At 35.8% G+C, this 22,500-nt stretch overlaps 1 protein-coding gene across 1 annotated transcript in view; it reads left to right on the top strand.

The window, feature by feature from the left end:
- The window catches only part of LOC128250248 (protocadherin Fat 4-like), an 85,450-nt gene that overhangs the window by 28,853 nt on the left and 34,097 nt on the right, over positions 1–22,500 (top strand). The window contains exons 10-18 of the mRNA XM_089338387.1: positions 3,827–3,944; positions 7,812–8,060; positions 11,574–11,695; positions 14,852–14,948; positions 15,666–15,803; positions 16,991–17,302; positions 19,422–19,743; positions 20,360–20,463; positions 21,856–22,500. The exon at positions 21,856–22,500 is cut by the window's right edge and continues 785 nt beyond it. Of these exons, the coding sequence (XP_089194513.1) occupies positions 3,827–3,944; positions 7,812–8,060; positions 11,574–11,695; positions 14,852–14,948; positions 15,666–15,803; positions 16,991–17,302; positions 19,422–19,743; positions 20,360–20,463; positions 21,856–22,500 (2,107 nt within the window). The remainder of the gene's footprint in view (positions 1–3,826; positions 3,945–7,811; positions 8,061–11,573; positions 11,696–14,851; positions 14,949–15,665; positions 15,804–16,990; positions 17,303–19,421; positions 19,744–20,359; positions 20,464–21,855) is intronic.

The following is a 22,500-nucleotide window of genomic DNA, read 5'->3' as shown; positions in this document are numbered from 1 at the left end:
AATAATTCCTGGGGTTGATTTCTTCGACTAAAAATCCTTTTAAGGTGGTGCTCCAACATGGCCGCAGTCAAATGACTGAAACAAATAAAAGAATAAAAGTATATATATGTATGTATGTATGTATGTATGTATGTATGTATGTATGTATGTGTGTGCTTAGATATGGAAATAGGTGGAGAAAGCTTGTCAAATAAATTAATTATTTGAAAGAATACATCCATTTAAAGTGTCATTTGTATCAAAAGAGGGCTGAAATATATAAGAACAAGTTCTAACTGGCCACTTAATGTCTTTCAATGTTGGTATTTTATCTCTGCTTCTACGAAAGTGTATGTAAGTGTGTGTGTGCGTGCGTGTGTGTGTGTGTGTGTTTGTGATGTTGAGCCTCGCTTATTTGCGTGTGTACATGAAGATGAATGACTGCGTATGACATTATGACAGCAATGTTTAACACCGAAACCTAAAGCTATGTTACTGAGAAAGGTGTGAAAATGTCTATGTACGTATACTGTGTATGAGTAACGTTTGTATGTATGAATGTATGTGTGTACGCATACACACACACACACACACACGCACACACACACATACATACATACATATATATATATATATATATATAGAGAGAGAGAGAGAGAGAGAGAGAGAGAGAAAAGAACCAAATTTCATGAACTAATCCATGAAAATCCAGTCACATACAGAAAAATTAATAAGTAAATGCACGATAATTAAGTATAATATAATACAAAGTATTGGTTGTTTTCTCTAAAACTATATATTTATATTTTTTCCTGTGAAACTTAATTTAATTTTAATTTTTAATAAATTGAATTTAATTGAGTTTTTACCTGTAAATTTGGATTTTTATACCCAATATTATATATATATATATATATATATATATATATATATATATATTTGTATGTATATATGTATATGGTACAAACACACAGCTTACAGTGAAATAAAACAACGTTGTAGACCTCAAGCGCTGGCAGGATACCGCACTTATGCAAGTATCAAATTCAGTAGAACCTTGGTGTGACGTACTTCTAAAATAGTAAACGTGAAAGACGGTTTTACGAAAGAAGATGTACGACAGCTGTTTCAGTAGAATTTTATTTGGTTGTACAAGATTACATCTTAATATACAGTCCATATGTCGGATTGATCATAGACAACATTCGTTTGGCTCCTGTTACTTTCAAGTAGGTGGAGGCGCAATGGCCCAGTGGTTAGGGCAGTGGACTTGCGGTCAAAGGATCGCGGTTTCGATTCCCAGACCGGGCGTTGTGAGTGTGTATTGAGCGAAAACACCTAAAGCTCCACGAGGCTCCAGCAGGGGATGGTGGCGAACCCTGCCGTACTCTTTCACCACAACTTTCTCTCACTCTTTCTTCCTGTTTCTGTTGTGCCTGTAATTCAAAGGGTCAGCCTTGTCACACTCTGTGTCACGCTGAATCTCCCCGAGAACTACGTCAAGGGTACACGTGTCTGTGGAGTGCTCAGCCACTTGCACGTTGATTTCACGAGCAGGATGTTCCGTTGATCAGATCAAGTGGAACTCTCGACGTTATAAGCGACGGAGTACCAACAACTTTCAAGTAACAGTTACATTCGAATCTATTGAGGAATGAAATGTGGTCTAAAACAGGTAAATAACAAACAAGGATAGGGAATCATAGATATATACAATGGGAAAATTCATATTAATTTATCAATTTAATTTATGGTTTTAACTTAGACACCGAAATAATTGAGGTTTCAATAGACAGAGTGATGTCAGAGAGTGTAATCAAAAAGTCATCCGATACGTAGCAGATTTACCATCAATTCAAGAAGACAAGCAACAAGGATTTCACCAACAACCAACATCAAACCGTCATAGGCGTCTACCCTCGCATACACACATGTACGCGCAGTATATAAACACTTAAACATAAATGTGCACACATACACTCAGATCACACTACATGTAAATGCAAACTGGCAAATATATATATATATATATATATATATATATATATATATATATATATATATATATATATATATAAATATATATATATATATATATATATATATAAATATATATATATATATAAATATATATATATATATATATATATATATATATATATATATAAATATATATATATATATAAATATATATATATATAAATATATATATATATATATATATAAATATATATATATATATATATATATATATATATATATATATATATATATATATAGTGATATCAGTTCTTTGCACTGGACAATGCGTGTGGTATTCGCCAGTTAGTCATCGTTCTGTAAGGTGTGTTATTTAAGTGACAACACTTACCACGTGGGAGTAATCGATTTCAAGGTGTCAGGTTACAAATGAGTTCGTGTGAGTGTTATGAGTAAGCTGTAATCTGTACTAGTAGCAGGAATCGTATCCTTTGCCATATGTGTGGGTCGTGTAGGCCTTGTGTGGTATGTCCAGGTGATCAGCGGTCAAAGGCTTGAAGTTCATTAAAAGAACGTAAATCTGATGATAGCATTAAAATAAGTCATTTTTCTTATTGATAAACAATGTTTGCTGATGGAATAGTAGTAGACCTCACGAAGGTAGGTTTGGCAGTTTGTGCTCCAGCTGAGTAAGGGGTGGGGATTATCAATGATGTTCTCTGTGATGTTGGGAAGTCATTTGTTCCGGAGTCTCCAGATGGCGCTGGACTGTGAGATTAGTTTTCATAGGCGCTGGACAGGGAGACGAGTTTCCACAGGCGCTGGACAGGGAGACTAGTTCCCACAGGCGCTGGACAGGGAGATGTAATTTCCACAGGCGCTGGACAGGGAGACGTAGCTTCTACAGGTGCTGGACAGAGAGACTAGTTTCCACAGGCGCTGGACAGGGAGACGTAGTTTCCACAGGCGCTGGATAGGGAGGTGTAGTTTCCACAGACGCTGGACAGGGAGACTAGTTTTCACAGGCGCTGGACCGGGAGACGTAGTTTCCAGAGGCGCTGGACAGGGAGACGTAATTTCCACAGGTGCTGGATGGGAGACGTAATTTCCAGTCCCCTACACCGGAAAGAGCGCATGTATTGCACGTTCTCTTAAATCGTCGGCTGTGATACCCGTGTCGTGTCTAGTGGGGCTGTCTAATATTCGATGTTGAAACAGATCTAATCATAGTTATTGTAAAAGAAAGAAAGAAAGAAAGAAAGAAAGAAAGAAAGAAAGAAAGAAAGAAAGAAAGAAAGAAAGAAAGAAAGAAAGGTAGCGAGCTGGCAGAAACGTTAGCACGCCGGGCGAAATGCTTAGCGTTATTTCGTCTGCCGCTACGTTCTGAGTTCAAATTCCGCCGAGGTCGACTTTGCCTTTCATCCTTTCGGGGTCGATAAATTAAGTACCAGTTACGCACTGAGGTCGATGTAATCGACTTAATCCCATTGTCTGTCCTTGTTTGTCTCCTCTATGTTTAGCCCCTTGTGGGCAATAAAGAAATAAGAAAGAAAAAAAGTACTGAGTTCAAATCCTGTTGTTATCGACTTTCATCCTTCCAGGTTCGATAAAAGTCATGATTTCCAATTTAGGCATAAAGCCAGATATTTGTGGGGGGGGGGGACCCCTACCACTTTCCCTCCGCGTCAATATGTTAGTTTGTACGAATTTTTTAAATGAAAGAAGTAAAGAATAAAGATAAAAAAAAACAACATTTATTTCTCTTGCTCTCCCAATATGTGTATTTTCATGTGATTGCTAGAAATCAATACAAATAATTAATTAATTATATAATTAATTTACTGTTTTATTTTTCTTACTTATTCAGATCACCCGGCTGAAATGTACCGATAGAGATAAAATAAGAGCTCTGACGTGTTATATTAACGGAAAAAACAAAGATCTTTTTTCTATGAACACTGACGGAGATTTGTTATTGAAGAGAGGCAAGTTCGATCTTCTATTTAAATCAAAGTGCAGACGAATTTTGATTGCCCTATACACGAAACATGTATGAGATTTTTATGAGAGCCTCCACTCGTTCGATCGAACTGCGAGAAACAGCCAGCGATTTCCCCTCAGAACACACAATTCTAATACAGATTAATATCGTCCCCGACGAAGCATGCAATATAAAATGAAAAAAGTAGATAATATGGTCACTGGTACACCATCCTTGATTTCTGACAAAGCTATTGTCTTCGCATTCTGAGAGATAAAATAAAAAGAATGAGACATTATACATATTTTTGTTGGCACTCCGTCGCTTACGACGTCGTGGGCTCCAGTTGATCCGATCAACGGAACAGCCTGCTCGTGAAATTAATGTGCAAGTGGCTGAGCACTCCACAGACACATGCATCCTTAACCTAGTTCTCGGGGATATTCAGCGTGACACAGTGTGACAAGGCTGACCCTTTGAATTACAGGCACAACAGAAACAGGAAGTAAGAGCGAGAGAAAGTTGTGGTGAAAGAGTACAGCAGGGTTCACCACCATCCCCTGTCGGAGCCTCGTGGAGCTTTAGGTGTTTTCGCTCAATAAACACTCACAACGCCCGGTCTGGGAATCAAAACCGCGATCCTGTGACCGCGAGTCCGCTGCCCTAACCACTGGGCCATTGCGCCTCCACATTATAGATATTAGATATCAGCGATTCGATGCCATTAATTGCTATGTTGTTGTACAGCCCATATTTCCCAGATCAACCCTCATTTCTTAGAATTCTAATAAGACGCATTCAACTCGTGACCGTTCTGTCATGATTTCATATAGAGCGTATCAAAAGCTACATTATACTATGTGCGCTTTCGTTAGAATGATAAGCTGTCAAAATCGTTAGCGAGCCGGGCAAAACGTTTAACGACATTTTGTCTATCTTTCGTTCTGAGCAGAAATTCCACCGGGGTCGACTTTACCTTTCATCCTTGCGGGGTCGATAAAATAAGTACCAGTTGAGCACTAGGGTCGATGTAATCGACTTAGTCTCCTCCCCTAAATTTCGGTCCTTGTGCCTATAGTAGAAAGGTTTATTTCAAGTACAATGTATCTAAAACTACATTATACTATGTTCGCTTCCGTAAGATCGACGAGCTGGCAGAATCGTTAGTACACCGGACAAAATACTTAGCGGCATTTCTTCCGCCCGTTAACGTGCAGAGTTCAAATTCCTCCGAGGCCGATTCTCCTTTTCATTCTTTCAGGGTAGATAAAATGAATACCAGTGGAGGCGATGTAAACGACTCGCTCCCTACCTCATAATTTCTGGCCTTGTACCTATATATGAAAATTATGTGAGCTTCCATTTTAAAGATAGTTGGGTGCAATTTTTAGGGACTTGTTTAGCTACTATTTACTGTAAACGGAAGATCAAATAGAGCTCCTATTGTTTTTGTTTTTTCTTTGTTATTTCATTCTATTACTATTTGTTGTTTTCAAATTTAAATGTTTTAACCCATTACCTACCAGTGATCTCATATGAGATCACTTAAAAATTACAAATTTCGTAATTATCTATCAATATTTACACATATCTAACCTTTTTGCTATATCTACTAGGTATATTTCTCTGATATTCAAATGAGGTTTGCTAATTTTTCACCCAATATCTCGCTTATTTCTATTTAAAATAATGTTATTTTGATCATTCCAGAGTGTTTCTAAGGCTGTTTTATGCTAGAAATCAAAGTTTCATTAAAAAAATTCCAGTTAATAGAATTATGGGAGGTAATGGGTTAAATAAGATATTTTATGAATGCATATACATACATATAATACATACATACATGTGTGTATGTAGGAACTTTAAAGAGAACTTAAAATATAAAATTTGCTACTTAAGTTTCACGAACAGGCCGTTCTTGCTATACAAATTTGCGTGCCAACTATTGTATAAGTGAAAACTTGTTGTTGTTGTTGGCACTCCATCGCTTATGACGTCGAGGGTTCCAGTTGATCCGATCAACGGAACAGCCTGCTCGTGAAATTAACGTGCTAGTGGCTGAGCACTCCACGGACACGTGTTCCCTTATGTTGAGACGAAAATGAACGAGCAAGAACATCTTACAAAATGAGAAATATAGCCCTTTCTTCATATTCTTGTTTCATCCTCGAATCTCCATCGGCGGTTTTTAATTATTTATTTTTCGCATGAAAAGTTGATGGTACTCAAGTTTGTACTTTACGAAGGTTCAAATCACAGCTTGACTATTAAACTTAGGTAGCAAATGTTTCATCATGGTTTGTTTATATTCCATAACTTAGTGATTCGCCAAAGAGAAGTGAGAGAGGAAGTACAAGAATTTTAAAAAATTAATACGTACCGAAGTACCCCAACATGGCCGCACTTGAATGACAAACAAGTAAAAGATAAAAGATATGCGCATGTGTGTGCTTTCTCTTAAAACTTTTACTCGATACAAACACTGAATTGCGGCCATGATGGGGCACCGTTGTGAAGAGTGTAGCGACGAAACTACATGCATTCCCCAGCATGTATGTAGTCTAATGAATGAAACGAACAACAGGTATAACAGAAAAAAGATGTGTGTGTGTGACCGTGTATATATATATATATATATATATATATATATATATATAGACAGAGAGAGAGAGAGAGAGAGAGAGAGAAAAGTGAAAGGAGTACAGTGAAGTTGCCGTGAGGAGTGCAATATCCAACGTTTCGGATTCAATCCTTCGTCAGAGGGCAGACAAAGAGATATTCCACTCCTCACTGTCCCTCTTCCACTTTTTTTCCATATTTCAAGTCTTGCCGATGCAGAGCTATCTGATTACTGCCTATGTGTATGTGTGTGTGTGTGTGTGTGTATGTGTTTGTGTGTGTGTGTGTGTGTGTGTGTGTGTGTGTGTGTGTGTGTGTAAATATATATATACATACACGCACACACGCAACACGCTTTAACACACGCAACATACATAGACAAAGATCATTTTCGCCCATATACATACACCATACTCATGCACACTGTTTGGTCATAGACACGCACACACACTCTCACACATCAGAGTCACCCGCCCTATTCACACTCGCATACGCCATTCTCACACACGCGCGCCTTGAATTGTTGGAATCACTAGCACTATTATTATCTTCCTGTCATTCAAACTCACTTTTTTTACTATTATCTCCCTTTCTTTCAACCTCTTTTTTCTAGTCATTTGCTACGCCCGACACGTCTTTTTCCATTTTCTCTCTGTTTATTTCCTCTTATTCTTTTCTGTTGAAGAGCGTAAGCGCGAAACGTAAAAGACATTTTCATTTTTTCCAAGCGTCAGACTAATACACTTGCTTGTTGTTCATACACCTGTCATCGTCTTTTGTTTTTCTATAAATTTCAACTATATATATGGATGTATGTATGTGTGTATGTGTGTGTTTTTGTGTGTGTGTGTGTGTGTGTGTGTGTGCGTGGCTGTGTAGTAAGAAGCTTGCTTCCCAACCACATGTTTCCGGATTCAGTCCCCCTGCGTGGTACCTTGGGCAAGTGTCTTCTGCTATTGCCTCGGGCCGACCAAAGCCTTGTGAGCGGATTTGGTTGACGGAATCTGAAAGAAGACCGTCGTATATATGCATATGTATATATCTATGTGTCTGTGTGTATGTATATATATATATATATATATATATATATATATATATATATATATATCACTTTATCGTGCAGTTACTGTTAACACCTCGTTCAGAGATTTAACATTGCTTGTTTTCACTTTATATATATATATATATATATATATATATATATATATATATATATATATATATATATATATATGATATCATGATATTGTAGGCGTAGACTATGATTCTGGGCCGTCACACTTTTCTGCTGAAATCACAGTAACCGACGGAAAGCACAGAATTTTGGTGTTTTTGATGCTAGTCTTACTCCCTACCAATGATGCCAGACCGGTTATTTTGCCAGCGTCTGATAATGTTACGTTGAAAGAAAACCTACCACCAGGGACTACCGTTACTCATGTAACGGCGACAGACGCCGATGCAGCTCCTCATAACATTGTGAAATACCAGTTGCTTGGAGGTAACCGCAATATTTTCTATGTCATTATGCTTGTAAGTTTGTTTGTTGTTTTAATGTAATATGCAAACTAATTATTTAGTGAAACTGACTGATGAATAAACATTATTCTGCAGTATAGTATGACGTGTTCCAGTTGCTTTTAGCGACCTTAACAATGGAACAAAATCACAAAATGGTAACATAATGAAACAATGATATAAAGGTCAATAAATTTATGCTTTTAAAACAGAAATGAAAACATTTCAGGAAATTCCACGGATCCTGCTGGTATAGCAATTACAACAATATTCCTAGAATAATTAGAGAATCAAAAGATATATCAATATTAATTACAATCACGGAAGGCAACGAGCAAGCAGAGTTATTAGTAAGCCGGGCGAAACGTGTTCTGCGGCGTTTTGTTCGTCTTTACATTCTGAGTTTAAATTCCGCCGAGGTCGACTTTACCTTTCATCCTTTCGAGATCGATAAAATAAGTACCAATTGAGACTTGGGGGTCGATGTAATAGATTAATCGCTTTCCATGAAATTGCTGGTCTTGTGCCAAAACTCGAAAGCGATATAGTTATAATCATGCATCTTTTTTTTATATAATCATTTTAACTGGAACAATAATTGCTAATATTCTTTAACTGCAAGGAAAATTATATATAATACACATGGGAATCGAACCCACACATCTCATTTTCATGACAAGTGTGCTACGCATATATGTGTGTGTATGTGTGTGTGTAGACAGATACATTTCTTTTATTAGCCACACAGGGCTCAACGAAGATGGGACAAATACAATGTAGAGCTTTTCTTTTTGGGAGGGGGAAGGAAGGAAAAAAAAAAAAAAAAAAAAAAAAATTGGTGGTGTCGATCAAAAGGGATCGTAGGAAGGGAAAAAGGGGCAGTTCGATCAAAAGGGATCGAAAAAAAAGAAAAGGAAAGGCCGATCAATAGGGATCGTGTATCACACAGTAATGTTCTCGTGTAAAAAGAGGGGAGGACAGTTTAGGTTTAGCCGTGGAAGGAAAAGCCTACGGAAAAGACCACGGTAACCTTGGTCAATATTCTCATTGAAGAAACTATAACAGTAAGTGACTCTCTTTTGCCTTTTTGTTTTATTTTTTTTTTCTTGTTCATAGGGTTATGCTCAAGATGGCTCCGTCGTTCACACGTGCCATCCTTGCTACATTCACCCATCTTTTTTTGAAGCATTCACTAGACAAGACTTCCCTTTCTACTCTCAACTTCCTCTTCAGGTGATACTTGAAGAAGTTGATGAGAGATTGCCCAGAGAGGAAAGTCTTTGTCTCTAGACCTTTCAGACGCGTCCACCATACACATTCTTTTGCCATAGCCACAAGTACGATGAAAATAGCTCTTCCTTCCCGTTTAAAGGAAGGAGGCGCGACAATATTCACGATAGACTCGGCTGATAGACCGACTCGTCCCACACGCGATAGCAGTTGTTCGACGTAAGCCCACAGCTCGGAAATGGTGGGACACTGTACGAGTGCGTGCAGAACGGTTTCGTCGCTCTGCCGGCATCTCGGACAGGTCGGCCCCGTGTTTCTCGAGCCATGCCTGTAGAGCTTATCCCGAACGGGTAGTGCTTCTCGATAGCACTGCCAGGCCAGGGATCTCTGGAAGTTGTCCATAGGTCCCGGCCCGAAGGTCGTCTTAAACAGGCGGGTCAGGTATTCCTCGTCGACGCCCAGGTTCGCCCCGAGATCGTCGTCGTACCTTCCCTCCACTAATCCACTATAGAATGCGTTAGTTGTGATGCAGTCGCTCAAGGTTGACCCGGGTTGTTGGAGTTGCCGAAGAGCAGCGCGACACTCGCGGTGCCATTCGCCCTTCCTCGGCCTCTTCTTGATCCATGGCTGCAGTTCGGTCATGGAGACGAGCTGCGGGAAAGCGCGCCGCACAAACGGTGACCACACCTGTTCACCGCTGTCTACGTAGAGCCGGAGATGTCGCAGTCTCAGCGCGTGTCTGCGCATCATCAACCACGGCATGCCCAGTCCTCCTTTTAACGGGTGTTGGCAGCAAACGGATCGCCTAACCATCGGAACGCTTCCTTTCCACAAGAAGCGGAAGAGGATGCGCTCCAGTTTGGTGATGGTAGGGTCGGGACAAGGAACGACGGTCAGGCGGTAGTAGATGACGGACGCGATGTACGTGTTCGCCACCTCCGCCCGACCTTTCAGGGAAAGCTTCCTCTCGGCCCATTGCCGGGCTAGAGTGGCCACTCTTCTCGTTATCTCGTCCCAGTTCTTCTCCGTTTGGAGGTCTGGACCAAACCAGACCCCGAGCATCTCAACCGGACCGTCAGTCCAACGTCCCACGACGGAGGCGCTACTTGACGGCATGGGGTTGCTTCTCCAGGTGCCGAGACAGATAGATAGATAGATAGATAGATAGATAGATAGATAGATAGATAGATATGGATAGATAGATAGATAGATAGATAGATAGATAGATAGATAGATAGATAGATAGATAGATAAAGCGGAAGAGGTAAAATCGAGGCTACATGTGCTTCCTAACTGATCCTCTGATGTAATAATTACTCAACGATAGGTACTCAGCTAACTTCTCATCAGACCGAGGATACTTTAATTATATAAACGTTGCATTGTGACATTCAATGCCAATAAATTGCTATTGTTCTTGAAATTCTATGCAGAGTTTGATACTCACCTTATATTGTTTGAGTGTGTAAATAAGTTCGTCTTAACAAGATACCTCAGTTTAAGTACCTAATTCATCTGGATCTAAATTACATTTTAATTCGTCAACAGAATTATATATATATAGTCAATTCGAGGGAGTTATAACCTCATTAGGGATTATGTAAGCCAAGAAATTCCACTGGTTAATCTCTATCATATAATGCTAAAGTCATTTGTATCTGTTCGGTATTATTGTAATTATATATATTATTAATATTGAAGGAAAGAAAAGGAAGAGAATTGGATGTATGAAAAATTTATTTGAATGTTAAAAAATGTTGAAAAATTTCTGTTAAAAACATTACAATACAAATAAATTGATTATAAGTTGTAAAGCTCAAAAAGAATTTTAAAAACCTACATGTTTCTGTGCTATCCCCTAGTTAATTAGAAATTCTAAGTATTTGGTTAAATGCTGAGAAAAATGTCATATTCTAACTATATGGGTTGGAACTTCTTCAGGGTTTCTATGAACATGTATTGTTTCATCACAGATCCGCAACGAACCGATGTCGCCTTCGAGTGGTGATAGTATTGTAATCAGCCACTCGTACGCCATAGAAAAACTATTAAACCAAGACCATATGAAACCTATGACTTATAACAAGCTTGAGTCTTCATTACAGTAATTTATTCAGTTTATATCTCAGATGTTTTTTGTGCGCACTTTAAGAACTAAGTTAACCATTCTTTCGAAATGAAAATTATCAGTGCTTAAATAACTACTTTATTGAATCTAACTTTAAACTGAGGTAACCTTTTCTATTATATTTAATGGTGAATGAAGCATCCAACAAGTTCGGAATAGACAGATCGTCTGGAGAAATACGACTTCTCAGTTATCTGGACTATGAAGTTCAAACATCGTATCAGCTGAAGGTGGTTGTTACAGATGGAGGAGGTCTGAAGGTAACGTAAGGGTTTATTAATATCATCTTGTACAGTATTTCTCAGGCATTTATTTATTTACCTATGGACCCCTTTGATTCCTGTTTTACTCGGATGGATCCTCACAGTCATTCGATGTTTAAAAAATTCTATGATACTTTTATAGTTAAATATTGTTAGGAATTGTATTTAAAAATTGTTAAAGTGTTCTGTGTATTGAGAAGTAAAATCAATTTACTCTTTACTCTTTTACTTGTTTCAGTCATTTGACTGTGGCCATGCTGGAGCACCGCCTTTAGTCGAGCAAATCGACCCCAGGACTTATTCTTTGCAAGCCTAGTACTTATTCTATCGGTTTTCTTTTGCCGAACCGCTAAGTTACGGGGACGTAAACACACCAGCATCGGTTGTCAAGCGATGCTGGAGGGACAAACACAGACACACAAACATACACACACACACACACACACACACACACACACACACACACACACACACACACACACACACACACACACCTATATATATATATATATATATATATATATATATATATATATATATATATACATATACGACGGGCTTCTTTCAGTTTCCATCTACCAAATCCACTCACAAGGCTTTGGTCGGCCCGTGGCTATAGTAGAAGACACTTGCTCAAGGTGCCACGCAGTGAGACTGAACCCAGAACCATGTAGTTGGTAAACAAGTGACTTACCACACAGCCATTTTAACAACAAAATCTTCCAAGGATCACCAAAGGTCATACGGACTCCGGTTGAGAACCACTAATCTCAAATCAATATGGAAAGCGGCGATATGACAGAATCATTAGTACTTCGGACCAAATATAAAGCAGCAATTCTTCTGGTTTTTTACTGTGAGTTTAATTATCACTGAAAGTAACTTTGTCCTTCATTCCTTCGGAATCGATTGAATAAAGTACCAGTTATATCAGTCAAATACAAAGAACGATGTAATCAACTTGCCCTCTCTCATCAAAAACTTGCAACAGACCGATGTCCTGTTCACGGGTATGTTGTGATTTCGAACACTTATACGCTATGAGGTGCGGATAAGCGACCTTATGAAACATAGGGCACGAGGAAAAAATATGAATACGTAATGAGAGTACATTGATTGAGGATTTCTTTCTTTTAATTGATGTTTGATATGGTATTCAGTAATGTAATACTGTTAGTTCAGTTGGGGCAAAGTGAACAAATACTGTTGTCGTCCTAATAATGAAACTAGTCGATTCTTTTCTTATTTCAAGCTGCCGAAAATAAAACCTGTGAACTAATTACGGAACATATTTCTACAATTAGACTAAACGAGTAAATACGTAACAGAATGACATAGTATAAATATTTATTATTCATGTACGTGGAAAGTTAACTGACTGGTATATCTGCTACTAATGTAATGCATATAAGATCTACAAAATATATATATAAATATATATTTATATATATATATGTATATATATATATATATGTGTGTATATATATATGTATATATATATATATATATATATATATATATATATATATATATATATATATATATATATATATATATATATATATATATATATATATATATATATATATATCGATTTTAAAGAGAGCTCAAAACTGATCCATTGAAAATACTTTATAATAATAATAATAATAATGAAAATGCCCTATGATCATTTCGATGCAATATCCAGATCGATTCGTGCATATTATAAAATATTATAAAATATTATAAAATATTATAAAATATGGGATACTACATCTCATCAGGGCCTTATTATTATTATTATTATTAGTAATATGCAGACAATAAAAATAGAAAACATTCATATAGAATTTTCATAGTACAATTTTACCTAATTTTTGGTAATATATATAAATACACACACACACACACATATATATATATATATATATATATATATATACATATATATATATATATATATATATATATATATATATATATATATATATATATATATATATATATATATATATATATATATATATATATATATATATATATATATATATATATATATATATTATAAATTAACTACCAATAAAAATAATTGGTAAGCTAACTTAAAAAATCATCACCTAAATAGCAGAAAAAAACGACAGTGAAGATATGCAGACTCTTCAAGAATCGATCCTTTTGGTAATATTAATAATAATAAAGGAGTTACGACGCAAAAACGTATAAATTCAAAAGAACATATTTATCTTCTTCAATATATATTTCAGTATAAAGAATTCATTAAGATGCTTAAATCAAAATTTCTTTACACATCATTCAGGAACAGATATAACATCAGAAAAAATACACTCCGTTTAAATTGTGAAATTTTTTCGCCATGAACGGTTTGTGTTTTTAAACGGAGTGTATTTTTTCTGATGTTATATCTGTTCCTGAATGATGTGTAAAGAAATTTTGATTTAAGCATCTTAATGAATTCTTTATACTGAAATATATATTGAAGAAGATAAATATGTTCTTTTGAATTTATACGTTTTTGCGTCGTAACTCCTTTATTATTATTTATATATATATATATATATATATATATATAAGCAATGTTAATTCTCTAAATGAAGTATTAACAGTAACTGCACGATAAAGTGTAGTATATTGCCACTTAAGTGTGGCTGACCCCTAGGGGTGGATGTTACTGTTGCTTTTAGCCCCAGGAGGACATCTCCTCCAGCTGGCTTATCTTGTTATATATATATATATATATATATATATATATATATATATATATATATAACAAGATATGAACTGCTTATAAATCAAATAATGTATAAAGTCGAAACAAATTGTTGACTTTATTTGGTTTTCAAAAAAAAATTGGTTATATTATATTACATTTCATAGTATATTATATTATAACGTAATAAATTGTTAGATTGTCAATTGTATTTCTGTATTCAATTTATTATTTGATATATATATATATATATAATTAAAACATAGGGTAAAAATCAGATATTAATTAATATCGATTTATTACCAGGAAGCTAGCACATTGAAAGAATCCGAAAGATTCAGAAAAAAAAAAGAATCCTATATATATATATACTATATATTATATATATATAATATATATATATATAGGTGCATGTATATGTATATATACATGTTTCTTTATAGGCTGCTGGGACTGTGACTGTTCAGGTAGAAGACGTCAATGATAACAGCCCCGTCTGCTCTGTACCATCTAATGTAATATATCTGAACGAAGATACCCGTGAGTATCTTTCAATGTTTGTCGTTACTCTACTCTTTTAAACCATTTCATCGACTTAAACAACTGGCCTGTTTCAGAATTCGCAACAACACCACCAATGACTGTTAGTAGCAGAAATTATTATTATTATTATTATTATTATTATTATTATTATTATTATTATTATTATTATTATTATTATTATTATTATCATTATTATTATTATTATTATTGTTCAGTAGTTTTATTTTTATAATGTGCTTTCACTGCACTACCGAGCGCAGCTCTATGTGCCTTGGGTGTGTGCTGTGGTTTGCTGTGATGCTCTTATGGTTACTGTATTGAAAGTGTTTTGCGCAGGATGTGTGCAGTGCCCAGTAGTGCAATTTTCTGTATGTTATATATATTTGTAAGTCCTGGTGTTTTTGCTATGTATTTGTCTGAATATTTTTATTATTATTATCATTATCATTATTATTATTATCATTATTATTATTATTATTATTATCATTATTATTATTATTATTATCATTATTATTATTATTATTATTATTATTATTATTATTATTATTATTATTATTATTATTATTATTATTATTATTATTATTATCATCATCATCATTATTATCATTATTATTATCATTATTATTATTATTATTATTATTATTATTATTATTATTATTGTTATTATTATTTTTATTATTATTATTATTATTATCATTATTATTATTATTGCAGCTATTGGTCATGATATAGTCATATTGCACTGTTTCGATGCCGACTCAGATCTCTATAATCGCATCAAGTATCGTCTTCAAACCACTACCCCAATGATCCCATTCCGGGTTTCTTCCGCGGGAATTGTTCAGTTATCAGGTAAGTCGGAGAATCAACTGATCCGAGAAATGGTATTGAGAGATGATGTTTTAAATGACATTTACCATAAGCAAAATTAGAGAAATCAAGAATGACTCACAACAGGCAAAGTGGAGTGAACGATGACCTCTCCTCGGTTGAAGTCTGAATCGCATCTTTGATTATTTAAGCTCATATAAATCACTGGTGGAGGCGCAATGGCCCAGTGGTTAGGGCAGCGGACTGGCGGTCGTAGGATCGCGGTTTCGATTCCCAGACCGGGCGTTGTGAGTGTTTATTGAGCGAAAACACCTAAAGCTCCACAAAGCTCCAAGGGGATGGTGGCGAACCCTGCTGTACTCTTTCACCACAACTTTCTCTCACTCTTACTTCCTGGAATTTACAATTCCATTTTACATTTGGTTGTATATATTTCTCTACACTTACGTTGCTGAAACGGCTGTAAAGGTCATTACTATCCCACAATTCTCTTTCTTTAATTTTCTATAACTTTCTTTAAACCTGCATACTTGACAACATTTAATAATTAACTTTATGAATTTTATAAATCTCACTACTTATTTAACTATAATTAATTAACACTTCTTTATTCACTATATTAAACATATCAGCTTCCGACTTTGTTCTTTGTCTTTCATACAGAAGGCATCCCTGAGTATTCCCTCACTCTCTCATTCTTTTAAGTTGTCACACTAGTGTTTATTCACCAAAAAAATCCAGTCATCTTAGACCCAACGGTACAGATTGGAGCTTTGTTGGCTAAGGAGGTTTAATGATTTCGAAAATATTCAGAGTTAGCCCCGTACTGCCAAAGATCTGAATCTCTACTAGCTGCATGCCTAATTTCATTTTTAATTAATTTTAATTTGGGGCGTTGTCTACCCTGTTTATTCACCAGAATCACTCATTAAACTTAAGTTTACTCTTCATTAGAATGTAACTTTAATTAATTGAATTTTATTGGATTACTTCATTAAATTTGCTAACTCCGACTTGACAACAAGAACGAATAATTTGCTGATTAATAGAGATGTGAATTTATACATTTGAATGAATTAATGAAAGTAACCGTTAAGTTGGTTTTGATATGTTAACTGTTTCATTGTTTGAACTAAAAAGTGACTTGTGATGTTATTTTGAAAAAGGATCTATTTTATCTCTGTACTTAATTTCCAACTATCTTTTAGGTTCATTAGATTACGATATAGAACGTTCATACGTATTTCAAGTCCTTGTCGGTGACAATGGTTTGAAGCAGACAACTGTTGTTTTAAACATACAAGTTACTGAAAACGAAGCCAATTCGCCGATATTTGTAAGCAATTTCAGTACATCTATTATGGAAGATGCACCGATAGGGTATTTCGTCGTTGATATCACAGCTACAAGTAAACAGCACCAAGCTATTAAAGCTGGGAAACTAATTTACTCAATTCATTCAGGAAACGATGCCAAATTATTCAGAATCAACTCACATACTGGATGCGTAACATTAGATGGTAAGTTAAAGATTGTTGTTTTCCGATCAGATAACACTGTAACACGAATTTTATCCTTAGATAGCAACTGTTATTTCCTATTTGCTTACCCCTAGAAAGTATGAGAAATATCTCCTTCAAACTTTGCTATTGTTAGATTTATTCAAACCCCAAAGGCTCTTTTCACAGCTATACCCCGTTCGAAATTTGCATTAGTTTTTGTATGAAAAAAAAAAACAAGGAAGAGAGGGAGCTTGTTTGTAATTTGTAGAGGAAACGCTAAAAGTGCCTAAAAAAACATTGTCTTTCCTCACAACTAAAAGACATGATGAACAATGAAAGAAGGCGAATAAGTACCGAGGGTTCGGGAAAGAAGAGAGAACTTACTGTCGATCGTTCTAGAACTCCCAGAAAGAAAACCTAAACACCTGAAAGACTTCCCCTCTAATCATCACTAAATGTCTTTCTCTCTTCTTCATTGTTAAAAGTAAAGAAGCTACGAAAGATCGATCGTATTTCAGTTTATTTGTCATTTTAATTGATTGAGGCTTTCCTTTCTGTCTCTATCTCTATCGCCTCACTCCTTTTCTCTACGGTTTAGAGAGTGAAAGTGCATGGATCAGTGGTTAGGAGTATTCGGCCTACGATCATAAAGCCATGAGTACAATTCCCAGCGGAGCGCTGTGTTCTTTGCCGCTTTGCCTCTCACTTCAACCATACTTTCTCTGCTTCTGTCCCTACCCTCTCTCCCGCTTTGCCACTCACTCTGCTTAATATCCTTTGTTTCTCTTTTTCTTTGTACTTCTCCCTTCAACCTTTTTAACCTCTTCCTTTGAAGTAAGTGTGACACACACCACAGGTACGTACGTACAAAAAGAAACAAAATTAAGCGTATTAATATTATTGATTATTCCGCTTGTCGCACAGCCACTGTTGCTGGTGGTGTAATACGGGTACCAGCTGTCCTCAACCGTTCACAGTTGAAGACAATTGTCAAGTACTTTTCTGAGTATTCTAGCAGTAGTTCCAAGGAGTGTTGTTTTCTGTAATTGCCCCTCCCTGATGTTGTCCCCGATTATTGTTACTATTATTATTATTATCATCATTATTATTATTATTATTATTATTATTATTATTATTATTATTATTATTATTTAGGAAACTTGGATAGAGAGAAGCAAGCTTCATACGTATTGCTAATCAAAGCAGTTGAAAAGAGCAAGATACAGAACAGTGCAATGGCCGCCCTAACTATAGTTGTTGCAGATGTCAACGACAATGCCCCTTCATGTCAACCATCGGCATTTAGCTTAACTTTGACCGAGGACCAAAAGCTCAATACCCCTCTTCAAGCATTTTTTTGTGAGGACCTTGATGAGAAGGGTAACCTTAGTTTGACTTATTCAGTAACATCGAGCGAGCCAAATGTTTTCGATATGAAACGACAAATCCTAGTACTGAAATCCGATTTTGATTTGGCCAAAAATCCACACGGATACCATTTGTACGTTACGGTGAGTGATTCTGTGCACGAACTGAAGATAACAGGATATGTTAAAGTGACGGCTGTTAACAAATTCCCGCCTGTTTTCGCCCAGAGTAAATATATTTTATTTATTTAAAAGAATATGTATATTAATTTGTCATGTTTGTAATGATGATGATGATGATGATGATGACAATAATGACAATGATTCCTAAGATATAAGCGCAAGCATGATTGTGTGGTTAAGAAGCTCGCTTTGCAGCCATGTGGTTTCGAGTTCAGTTCCAATGCGTGGCACCTAGAGCAAGTGTCTTCTACAACAGCGCAAGGCCGACCAATTCCTTGTGAGCGACTTTGATTGACGGAAACTGCGTGGAGGCCCATCGTGTGTGGGGGGTGAGTGTGTGTGTGTGTGTGTGTGTTTATGTTTGTCCCCACTTCACCGTTTGACAACCGACGTTGCTTTGTTTACGTCCACATGTGTGTGTGTGTGTTCCACAATCGTAATAAACCAAAGCTTTATAATACATATATATATATATATATATATATATATATATATATATATATATATATATATATATATATATATATATATATATATATATATATACATACACTATTCCTTTACTAATGATTTGCTTCGTATTTCAGATCATTACACTGTACGATTCCCTGAAGGGACCAGCATTGGGCATCAGCTAATCAAAATCAGCGCAACGGATAGGGACCATCCGAATATAGGGAACGATATAATCAAGTACTCCATTGTGAAATCAGGGGATAAGTTACCTTTTCACATTGACAAACAGTCGGGCACTATTTTTGTGGATTCAGTCTTGGATAGAGAAAACATTGAGAAATATAATTTTCAAGTGGAAGCCGTAGACGAGTCTCTTAGGACAGTTTGTGACATAACAGTAATTGTGACAGATATTAACGACAATCCGCCATATTTTAACCCAGCATCATACAGGTAAAAACGCTTGTAACTTATCTCCACAGTCTTCGCCTATTTATTTTCAAATGCATACATTTATTATTATCGTCAAACCACTCTTTGCGATCTTATAATCTGCAATACTTCTTTTAGACTTTCGTAAATCTTAATTTTGAAGACATCCTATTTAGTGCTGGCATATGAATTAAAGCTTTATTGTAGCTCTTGTCTGATAGCTTTTCCCCTTGACCTTTGCAATGTAAAGCCTTTTTAAGCATTGACAATTCTAATCTCTAATTTTAGGCCTTATTTTCAACATCATACGATTATAATACTTATCAAATTCTTTGCCTCTTAAACATCTCTCACACCATTTAAATATTTCCTTCTAGTGAGAATACTCACTTATGTGCCATTTCTTGAATTCTGAGTGTATTCAAGTTTTTCTGATGTCAGAACGTAAAGAGCCGGAGAAAAATGTAGCTAAGCATTTTGTCCACCGTGCTAACATTTCCACCAGCTCCAACTCGTCGTCTTATACATCACTATATACTCTTCAGAAATGCATTAATGCCCACATATTCACATTTCTCTTCTCTCTAAATCACATGTAGTATTATATATAATAAATAACCTTTTAGTGTTTTTTCAGTGCCACAGTTTCCGAAGTTGATTCTTTGGGTACCAAAGTCGTAGATGTACGTGCTTATGACAACGACACCGGATCGAATGCTATCATAACCTATTCAATTGTAGGTATGTGTAAATCTTTTTCTTTTCTTTTTTCCTTTTCTTATTTACGGCTAAGTTATTGTTGTATTCAGTATGGCGGTTCAATAAGTCATATATTCTGCATTTCTCCAATTTGAGCCAGTATATATACCTGTTGGGTATATATATATTTATACGTATGTATGTGTGTGTGTGTGTGTGTGTGTGTGTGTGTGTGTGTGTGTGTGTGTGTGTGTGTGTGTGTGTGTGTGTGCTTGTGCGTGTTTGCAGTACCAGGCAGTGGCTCTCATGGTTTCTGATCTTAATTGATTGGAAGTGTTAGCGTGTATATTGTTTTGTCTTGGTATAAAAGATGGGCTACTGCAAATATTCTGCTTAATACCACAGATTTGCTTGTCAGTTGTTTGACCTTAACCAGTTGAGCATGTCCCTTGGTGGCTGACGATATGTGCATCTCTGATCATTAACAGAAGTAGTGGGGGAGCATCATAGCCATGTGTTGAGAGGAATTCTTTGGGGTTTGAATGATTCACCTTTGGAAACGGGTGTTTTGCTCAACATCCTTAAACAAACCTTATTCAGGGACTTTTTAACTGGGATGGGCTACTCGACCTGAAGAAAATTCTAACTGGGCCCCACCTGCGAGGTCATGTACTGTTTATCTTGATATGAGATCACCATGTCGTGCACACATGGTTGTGATGCGCATGTGCCTGGTGTACCCTTATCAGACGGGTAGTCACGATGGGTATAATGGGCTTCGTATATTTTACCCCAGTGTCACTTTGATGGCATGGACTGCTCTCTCACTCAATAATAATAATAATATTAGGGAATAAATTCCAAAACCTACAGGGAAAAATTTAATTTAGCAATATTAAATCAAATTTCCCAATATAAAATATATGTATATAATTTAAAGAAAAACCACTATGAAATAATTCAATGAAGAAGAATTCAACTCACACCCTCCAGAAAACAAATATATCACAAAAACCTTACTCAAAAAATTAGTAAAATACAAAAAGAATAACTAGTAAACGGTATACCATTTACCGGTGAGTGTGCTAAATAATAAGGCACTAAAAGAGAATGACTCCGATGAAGGGATATATTAAATAGCCTGGAAACAGCTGTAAGACCTTCTATTTATAAATGTTCTATATTAGACACAGCCTTGGTTTTTTTTATCTCATTACGAAAAGTAAATCCTTATATATATATATATATATATATATATATATATATATATATATATATATATATAATTTTAGGGGAATTTAGCTCTTAATTCTTGCAGGGTTAGAGACCACGTAGAAGTTACCTTTTTGCTGTAATGAAGTCAATCAAGCACGATAGTTATCGTACCGTTTCCTTGCACTTAACATTGTTTTTCTTTTCTTTTTTTTTTTTTAGATGGTAACAGTGCTGGTAAATTTTCCATTGACGCAACAACAGGACGGATAAGCATCACAAATTCTTTAGACTACGAGACAACGGAAATTAATAGTTATATACTCACAACAGAAGCTACGGACTTGTTCGGTGGAGATGGTGCTTTGTCTAGCACCGCTGTAGTTATTGTTCAAATTAGACCCGTGAACGAATTTCCACCCGTTTTTCAAAACCAGGCGTACTCTGTGGTTGTACAAGAAACGGTAACTATTGGAAGCATTTTACTTCAGGTATCAGCAACTGATGAAGATAAAGGTAATGATGGACAGCTTATTTATACCATGCCCAGCCACCAGTTATTTAGTTTAGAAAGAACAACTGGACAACTAAAATTAAAACATAGTTTAGATTTTGAAAAAACTCCACAGTTTATTTTGAATGTTACAGCAATTGACAAAGGAACGGTAGCGAAATCTGCAACAACAAAAGTGGTTATTAACGTAGAAAATGTAAATGAAGAAGGGCCGAAGTGTTTGGAAAATTTTATATCTGTGAGTGTTCCGGAAAACCAACAGATTGGTTCATCGTTTGTTTCTCTGTCTTGTAATGATAGCGACTCAGGTAGGTTTGGTGAGATTTCTTTTTCCATCATGAGTGTCAATGGGG

Source organism: Octopus bimaculoides, chromosome 20 (genome assembly GCF_046866305.1).
Source record: "Octopus bimaculoides isolate indiv1 chromosome 20, ASM4686630v1, whole genome shotgun sequence".
Lineage (NCBI taxonomy): Eukaryota > Metazoa > Mollusca > Cephalopoda > Octopoda > Octopodidae > Octopus > Octopus bimaculoides.
The sequence above is the reverse complement of the archived record's forward strand: the minus strand, read 5'-3'. Positions and strand labels throughout refer to the sequence as shown.